Genomic DNA, 9128 nt, shown 5'->3' with positions numbered 1-9128 from the left:
GATTTTGTGAAATACATGGATATGTAAATGGAAACAATGTCAGCTGTCAAGGACTGCACAGTAAGCAAATATTTCCAGGTTTTATACACTCAGAGGTATAGAAGAAATATATTGGCCTCCAGAAAAAGGGAAAAGCTTAGGAAAGGAAATGTGTGTCACATGCATTGTCTCAAGTAGTAGATTTACTTTTAAGAAAAGTCTCCCTCCTCCTTGGTCCCTAGAGATTTGGGTGCTAAGAAAAATCTGTTCTCCAATTCAGGGTTGTAAGCAACCCTCCCCAGCAAAAGCATTGTTGACTTATTATGAAGCAGAGAGAAACATCTAGCTTTGAAATAGAGGTTGCCAAATGGTATTCCCAGCGACACATGAGAGACTGGAGGAAAGGGTCCCCACAGAAAATCATTAGTTTGGGGAAAGCTGGTTAGTAGGTAGGCCATAGAACTTTCCAGTGACATCACCAGTAAGCACTTCACTGGGCAATCTATTGTATCTAAGAGATCCCTAGAATCTTCTGTGATGTCACCAGTGTTGTGGTGACACCAACTGCCTTTGGGATATTTCTTCAGTTCCCTTTGGTTTCACAAGCAGGCATGTTTCGCCAGCTGCTCAGGCTATTTCAGAAGGAAAGGGAAGATCAAGGAGAGAACACACCAGGTCAGAGGGAAGCTGACCCCCTCTCTAGTGAAACAGAAAGAAGGAAATCATTCTGGGGAAGGCTTGGTGAGTCCTGGGCAGAGTTGGGGAACATCCTCAAGGAGGTAGGTTTGAGATGTGCCTTCTAAGACTAGGCCTTACAAGCAGGAGCCTTGGGATTTCTCAAAGGCAAACCAAGAGTCAGGAGTTCCTAATCTTAAATTTGCGAGAAAGCCATAAAGTGGTAAGCCTTCAGTGTCTTTTCCTGAAGCTTTTTAACTGTGAGTGTCAATGAATGGCAGGAGGAGGCACTATGAGATTAACAATGTGACCATCCATGGTTGGGAGTTGAAGCACTTCATCCTCTAGATTACTGTATGTTACATAAGTCTCTGATGGCGAGAACAAGGAAGGATGCACCCCTAGTCATGAATTGAGTTCTCAGACACTTTGGGCTGAAACACAGATGATTAGAGCTTGATGGTGCTAAGCATTATGAACTCCAGGATTAACTGCACCACATCTAATATGAGATAACATTATCCGAGATGTTTATGTCTCAGTCAGGTTATAACTGTCAGTGCCAGGAGTCCTGTAATAGTGAGTGTAGCACTTGTATGGCATTAGAGGTTGGGAAGAGGGTCATAGCTTGAAGTCCAGCTTCAAAATAGCTTTTCTGCTCTTTCAGGGATTCACCCAGTCTACCATTTCATCTTCCTCAACTGCCTTTTGGTATTCAGAATTGTCTTTTACTCCCATGGGCCATCAAATATGCAAATTCACTTGGGTTTATCTATCTACAGGTTTTGGTAGGAAGGCATCATCCCAAAGTGTCATCAGTCAGCAAGTGGAGTGTCTAAAGGAACTGGAGGAACTCAAATTTGAAATCCAGAAGTGTCAATTCGAGAGGGATGAACTTTACCAAATCCTGGACCTTTATATCTATGATGATTGGGACCACAGGTAGTCATTATGCCCAGTAACCTGTTCACTGTCTTGTGCTCTCTCTCTGCTAACCCGAGATTTCCTCATAGATCGAGAGAGTTTCACCTCTCATCCTGGATTTTAAGGATATTTGGCATGCATTGGCTTGTGAGATAAGCTAGGTGCTGTGTGTTTAGGCTCAACCTGTTCTGTAGTTGGGCCTGAGGTAGTTGGAGAGGCATTGGTTCTGTCAGCAGCTGGAAGGACCTGGTCACACTTGCTGCAACTGTGGGAGTGAATGAAATGCCTGCACATCATCACTCTTTTACTCTGATTTTGTTCATTATACACTGATTCTATGGCACCTCCATGGATGTAGTTGGCATTCTAAATGTGTTTGGATATGGGTTGGTATGTATATATGTGGATGTATTTGTTGGTGTTTTACTCAGGATCAGGAGGTCTGGGACCTTTGATGGGGTCTGAGGATTTGTTTGATCACCACTTTGCAGGTCATGATAGTGATGAGTACGTGGAGACCCACACTGATCATCAGAGCACTTTGCTCCTTCTGTATACCTTCAGGACTCTCCTGAGGGGAGGAGGTGCTGTAAATCCTCTTTCCTGTCAAACTTAGTTATGCCATCTGAGAATTTATGTAACGATAGAAACAAAGGATTGAGTATACCTGCTTTCAAAACAAGAGAAATGTCATCACAGCTTTCTCTTGGGCCCAAAGCTGTGGCACAGACTGGAGGAATCTTCTTCCTGAACTAGTCAATTCTATAATGCTCACCTGGCCAGCTCTTGAAGGTCAGGTCCCTCCAATTGGTACCGTGGCTCTGTTGTCCTGTGCCCAGGATAATAAACTTAACCAGTACAAATACTTTGAAGGAGCAAGTATGTGGTACATACTGAGTTTACTTAATAGAGAGAACAGTCTGATGTCACCTAATCTGTTTCACCTGCTTTGATCTTTAGTTTTTTATTTTTTTTAACTATCCAGGGATTGTTTATTGTGACCTAGAAATGGTCACTGTGGTCTTGACTGTTGTTATTCCCAAACAGGCAGCTCTCAGGCTCTGCCCCCTCCTATATAGTGAGTCTTTGCAAGAACCATATCTCTCAGGATTCCAAGGAGTCCTTATTTCAAAACAAATGTTTGCTTATTTACATAGAAATATTTTCTGTGGATTGAGTCTCACTGTTGGGTTTTGGTCTGGTATTTGACTTTGCCACTTTCTTCCCTTCCACCATTCCTTGAATTTGAAATTTTTTATTATATATTTTTATTTACATTTCACCTAATTCTGAAATCGTGAGTTCAAAATATTATTTGTTCCTTTGGCCATGACCTAACCCAGGCTGGATGTCGAATTGCCAGTCCTTCAATCCGAACATGAGATGAGAATGATGGCTATGCAAATGATGACCAACTCAATTACTGATGCCATGGAGAGGTACAAGGAGCTCATACAAGTGAACAGTTCCTACCGGTGAGTCACTGAGAGAGATGAGAACCCAGCACTAGGCAGGGAATGCTTCTATCCTGTATGACTTTGAACAAAAGTCAGGGCTCTGGTTCTGTAGTGTCTGACTCTTAACAAGAAGCCTGCCTTGTGGCAAGGGTCTTAGATTTGTAGCTCTTGGACTCAGTTGTCCTACATGTGAAGGGTGTAGAAGACCCTCCAATTCTTATTTTCCCCATTAAGGATCCTCTAGATAGAAAAGGTTGGCACCATGATGGGAATATCAATCAACTCTGAATCTCTAGGACTCTGACAGGATGTCTATGATCCATGAGAAACTCATGGAAAGATTGTACAGCTATTGGATCTTCTATCCTCCCTCAGAGGGCATTTGACCTCTCCTTGCAGATGATTTCAGCATACTATGGACATATGAGCTCCCTTATGGACCATTTCTTCTACCCTGATTTATATGAACCGTCTTAGTGTCAGGATTTTCAGAAGTACTTTGATTCACAGGGAATGTGTCCTCTAATTGGTGCTAACTTGTATAGTGTGGCTCTATTCTGAGGATTTCTGGGGATGAGGGCCCTTGAAGGGATGATTGGACTTGCAGGAGTGACAGGCAAATAGAAGCTGGCTGGGATTTACCATTTATGTTTGTGGTTCAGCATCAGGCACTCCCAGCTCCTGCGTGAACAAACTCAATTGAAGAACAATATACAGATTTTGCTGAATGAGAACAGAAAACTGCTGGTGGAGCAGACTGAACTGCCAGCATCCTCTGTGGAGACAAAGAGGCTCTGTGAAGAAGCCGGAATGAACATCTGTGTCCCCAGAGCCAAGCAACAGCAGGTAGGGTTAGGACTCAGGGTCAGGCTGTCCTCATGTCTTACCATAAACATAGACAAACCAATGTAACTGTCTATTGACTGATCCATGTCCTGACCTAGGTCTCATCCAAGTGTTCATTTATGTGATGGTTTACAAGGCATTCTGTGGAGATAGCCCCTTTTCAGGAAACTGCATGTTTGGAAAGCAAATGCTCCTGCTCTTCGAGAATCTGCACTTCATTAAGGGAGATGGGTTGATCACACAGCACAGCACTACATGCCATTATGTGTGGAGGGTGCTATGTGGGAGCCCCTCTTTAGACTAGAGCAGGGCTTTGAGAGATGAAGCAAAAGCCCAGAGCCCATTTTCTTTACAGGGTCATGTGAGATTCCAGGAACTAAGTAGTTTAGAAGGAGGAGAGCCTGGTGGAAATGCCAAAGAAATGGTTCTCATTGTCACCTTTTGGTGGATTTGTTCTTTCTCCCCCATTTTCCCTGTATATCAAGACCATCTCTTCATGCTTCCTAAATCATGGTACCTGACAGAGCCTGAGTAGCAGCATGTCAGTCCTGTTTTGTTCGAGTGTTGCTGGAGAGTTCATATCTTGACCTTATACTCTGTAGATGCTTGGAAAAGCAGGGATGTGGAAAAGTGTTCTCAAAACCTGACAATTGGCATGAGAGATTTGAGACTTCAAAAACAGAGTTATCTACCCCCATTCTCATCAAGAAGAGTGCTATCTAGGACTTTTTATTCCTCTCGGGAAAAATGGCTGAGTAGTGATTCTCTGTTAAAATACTTGCTTTGAATAGTCTATATTATGTTGTTCCTCCAGTAGGATGGGATCTTCATTGTTTTCTGCCGAATTGCGATTTTGGTGTGTGTGTGTGTGTGTGTGTGTGTGTGTGTGTGTGTGTGTGTGTCTGTTTGTGCTTGTTTGTGTGTGTGTGTCTGTATGTGTGTGTGATAGAGTATGTTTGTGTTTGTGTTTGTGTGTGTGTGTGAGTGGGTGTATGTGTGTGTGAGTGTGTATGAGTGTGTGTGTGTGAGTGTGTGTTAGTGATTGTGTGTGTCTGTTTGTGCTTGTTTGTGTGTGTGTCTGTATGTGTGTGTGATAGATTATGTGTGTGTGAGTGGGAGTATGTGTGTGTCAGTGTGTGTGTCAGTGTGTGTTAGTGAGTGTGTATATCTGTGACTCTGTGTGTGTGAGTGTGTGTGTGTGTGTGTGTGTGTGTGTGTGTACCAGCTGTGGCTCAGCATGTTTATGCAAGTGTTGTGGATTTAATTCTGAATGATTTTTCAAGTGTTTCTAGTATGGGTTCTTTTGTGTGTGTGTGTGTGTGTGTGTGTGTGTGTGTGTGTGTGTGTGTATGTATGTGTGTGTGTGTGTGTTTCCCTGTGCATAATTGCACATGTGAGTCTCTATTGCCATGTTTCATGAGAAAAAGAATCTAAGAGTTCACTTTGCATCCATGAATATCAAATATAGCACCCCAATCACTTGGAATCTCCACCTAGATCTGTACAGCAAAAGAACCCAAAACACTTGTAAAGTTAGATTTTCAAGTGATTAGGGAAAAATGACTGGTCTGCATCGAAATCCTTTGGAGCACGTCAAAGGAATGGAGTACATGAAGGTAAGGGGGGCTGCTTTATAAAATCCACTGATTTATGATCCTTCTCTGTTCTTTGTGAATTGTGAAAGCCCACTGGAAGGTTGTGTCACTCACTGTGTCTTCTCCAAGGTTGCTTTCCACATTGCCTGCTACCATTTCTTTCCAGCTACCTTGGCACACTACAGCTTCCCCTGGGAGTTTGGCTTGGATTTTATTCATTGAGAATTTGAGTTGCTTGGAGTTGTATCGTCATCCAGCAAAAGCCCCATAGCTATGCTGTGGTGCAAGAACAGGGCAGTTTCAGGAGCCCCTTTAGGTGCACAGATAATCTAAAGCGCTCCCCTATGTTATCTGTGTAGCATTCTGCAAGTGCTGTCAATCAACATCATTGTCTCTCAGTTAATTTCAGCCTCAATGGAGTTAGGAGAAATGATGAAATTCAGACGGGTCTGTTAGTGGACGATCAGAAAGGCCTGTGAGAAGCCATGTTCTTTAAGTGGAACAGAAGTGTTAGTTGACCCAGAGATCTCAGAGAAAAGAATAGGTGTCCAACTAGAGCAACTAGAGCACATCTGGGTTGTAGTGGTCCAAGGAGGGAAACTGTAGGAGAGGTTGGAGCCCTTCAATGGATTATGACTCAGTGTGAGATCATCCATGTAAGCATTTATTTATTTACTCCAAATATCTGTGACACAATCACATTATAGGTAGAAACATTGTTCATATGGATCCTGGTTATGGAGATTTCCTATGATTCTGGGGGCATAGCTTTGGGCATGAAGTCACTCAGGCTATGGTAAAGAGAGCTCCTATTAGAAGAAGCTGCACTCTATGGGGAAAGTCTGAAACAGTGAACAAGAACAGGAGTCTAGTCCACCACTAACATATGATCCTTTGCTGGGAAACAAGACTGCTCTACACAGCCTTGGGAACTTGCTAAGCCAGATAGGTAATAGGGAAAGAACCCTGATTCTATGTCGGCTTATTGGAGGGCAGCACACTGACTGAGCTGTCTATAGGCTATGACCACTATGTACATGTCCCACTCAACATTTGTTTTTATGCCTCCAGAGTATCCTGGGGAATCATTATATTAAGCATTAAAAGGGAAAGTAAACACTGCAATGTACTATGTTTATATTGTGTAAGCACAAATGGCTTGTGTGTTTGCGAGTTTGTATTAGTGTGTCTGTGTGTCTGTGTGTGTGTTTGTGTGTGCACACAGGCATGCATGCTTCCATTGACAGTACACTCATCTGATGATCAGAATAATGAAGGATTAGAGGAAAGAATGCACGACATTCTGAAGCAGAGAACCAATCACCCAGGGAAGTAGCTTGGGAGGAACATTGTAGAAGCATTCTGATAATTTTGAGATCAGGTAGGAACACAGACTGGCAGAAGCCAATTGGATTTCCTGTCCCTATATAACTATCCTTTTTGGATGGCTGACCACTGACAAGGTTTTCACCATCAGTCACCTAAAGAACTACCCAGAGTATTGTTCTGGTACAGTTTATGGGAATTTTGTCCATGACACAATATGTATAATCCTCAGGATTTCTTTGTATTTTGTAATCCTTTCTTCCTGTTAACTCTCTGATAAGATCTGAGGACATTTTCTCTTCTGTCATCTCACAAATTGCATTACAATAACCATAGTCTTACAAGGGTGCTGTTATGTATGTCCATCACAATAAACTTTAATGTTCCTTGTGTATGCTGTGAGCACATTCTCAGTGATTACAGGATCTGTGCGGTGAGCATGGATTTGAAGTGAGATGGCTTCTCTGTGTATTTGCAGATTCAGTGGTTACAAATTGAACCTACGCAGGTTCCTTCAGTGCTAACATAATCAGAACTTTCACCACAATTCTGGGCATGTTCTCCAGAAGGAATCCACATGGTATTCTAGGTTGCTCATACCATTCTTGAACTCAGATTCGGACCCAGCTACAATGTTATTATTCATAATAAACCTGGACCTGTAATATGCTCATTTTTCTCTTAATTCCGGTACAGTGCATAGTCCACAGTTCAAATTCTAGCAGTTTGAAAAGCTGAGATATAAATCCAAGCGCAGGTACTCTATGACACTTTGGGATGCAGGGACTGACATCAGCTGACAGGTCATGCTGGATTATCCAACTGAATAGAGCTGATGTAAGAGGGAGATCTGAATGACAATCACTCACTAAACCTTTATTCCCTTGCTCTGCTAGGTCTGAAGTTCTCCAGCAGAAACTCGAACATGACACAGACCAGGACAAGATCTCCCTTGGAGAGAAGTGCTACAAGAGGAGAATTAAGTGTGCACAGCAAATGCACCACTATTGCATCTCATCTGTAATGTCCATAGCAATTGTGGACTGCACTTTCCTCCTTTATTTTATCTTCTTTGGATTGAGTAGGCTTTACTTTCACCTCAGCTCTCTCCAGCAAGTGTGCACTTTTGGAGGGACCCAGAGAAGTGCGGATGCACATCAATCAAGAGCTGCTGGTCATCCAGAAAGACTGTGCACGTGTAAATTTGTACTTGTCCTGATGGGTCATCCAGAAGAGTTTCATGGAGATCAGTTCACAACATTGGAAAGACTTTGAAACAAAGTCTGTAATACCATTTATACTCAGTATTGGTAGGCTTTTTCCTTAATACCCCCACTCCAACAAAACAGACCTACTTCCACTCCTCTTGAAAAGATTATTACCATCAGTAACTGCTTGTCTACTATGTCTCCCAGGCAAGCCACAGGCTATAAGTCTATTCTGCAAAAGGAGCAGCGAAAGAATGCTTAGCGCAGTTCCTCTATTTAAAGTTTGGTTGAGTTTTAATTGTTTTGGTTATTTGGTTTTCCTTCTATTCATTTGAAGTTTTGTTATTTATGTGTTGTTGTTTTCTTCATTTGCTTTTCTATTTTGATAAGGATATAGACTGTATATATTGACTACCTGCATCTGGTTACTATCAAGTAAATTGGATGTATTCTGGTGAATAAAAGAGTAATCTCAAACTCTTCACCCTTAAGAACCTTCTTTATTGATTATTAGTGTCAACATCTGAAGTCCCACAGCTATCAGGGAGGGAGGGATCTCTGCATTCTCATGGGGACTGGGCATCAAATCACTTCCCAGTCAGACTGAGATTCAAAGGCAATTATGCAGTCACTGTTCACTGTGTTCCCAAATCTGTGAATTTCAACTTCATCATGCATACACTACCCACTGTGTATGCTTGCTGTCAAATATATAGTTACCTCTAAATTATACTCTGTGGATGACAGTATTGAAAAAATTAATGGGATAAACATTAATTTTCCTGTAATATCTCCCAGGACAAATCCTGCGGCAGAGAGTGCTGAACACCCAGGAATGCAGATAATCCTGAGACCACAGGACAGAAAGCGACTTCTGCCCAGCTCTTCCCACATCTCTGGCCCAATATTAATCTGCATGATGCCTCTGGAAACAGGAATAGAGGAGCAGTCAGCGGCAGGAACCTGCTTGGTCCAGCCTGGTCCCAGAACCGACCCAGACCCTGAGCATTTTTGAAGAAAACCAGAGGCATACAATTCTGTTTCCTGATTGTGGTTTTTTTTATTTGAAGCTCTAAACACCATTTTGTTGTTGTTGAATTTTAATTGAATATTTTTCA

At 42.3% G+C, this 9128-nt stretch overlaps 1 protein-coding gene across 1 annotated transcript; it reads left to right on the top strand.

Moving 5' to 3' along the window:
• The first annotated feature begins 549 nt into the window (after window positions 1-549).
• On the top strand, window positions 550-8501 carry LOC148003509 (disks large homolog 5-like). The gene is made up of 5 exons (XM_087568745.1): window positions 550-720; window positions 1437-1596; window positions 2922-3053; window positions 3698-3881; window positions 7699-8501. Exons 1-5 carry the CDS (start codon window positions 591-593, stop codon window positions 7702-7704), a joined length of 612 nt encoding a protein of 203 aa, XP_087424871.1. The 5' UTR covers window positions 550-590; the 3' UTR covers window positions 7705-8501.
• Window positions 8502-9128: the final 627 nt, after the last annotated feature.

This window comes from Rattus norvegicus, chromosome 9 (genome assembly GCF_021556685.1).
Source record: "Rattus norvegicus strain SHRSP/BbbUtx chromosome 9, alternate assembly SHRSP_T2T, whole genome shotgun sequence".
Lineage (NCBI taxonomy): Eukaryota > Metazoa > Chordata > Mammalia > Rodentia > Muridae > Rattus > Rattus norvegicus.
The sequence above is the reverse complement of the archived record's forward strand: the minus strand, read 5'-3'. Positions and strand labels throughout refer to the sequence as shown.

Excerpts from the sequence above, each read along its gene's own strand:
- LOC148003509 (XM_087568745.1), top strand. The coding sequence starts at position 591 with ATGTTTCGCCAGCTGCTCAGGCTATTTCAGAAGGAAAGGGAAGATCAA. Across the intron at positions 721-1,436 it reads ATCATTCTGGGGAAGGCTTG|GTTTTGGTAGGAAGGCATCA; the intron begins GTGAGTCCTGGG and ends ATCTATCTACAG. Across the intron at positions 1,597-2,921 it reads TATGATGATTGGGACCACAG|GCTGGATGTCGAATTGCCAG; the intron begins GTAGTCATTATG and ends GACCTAACCCAG.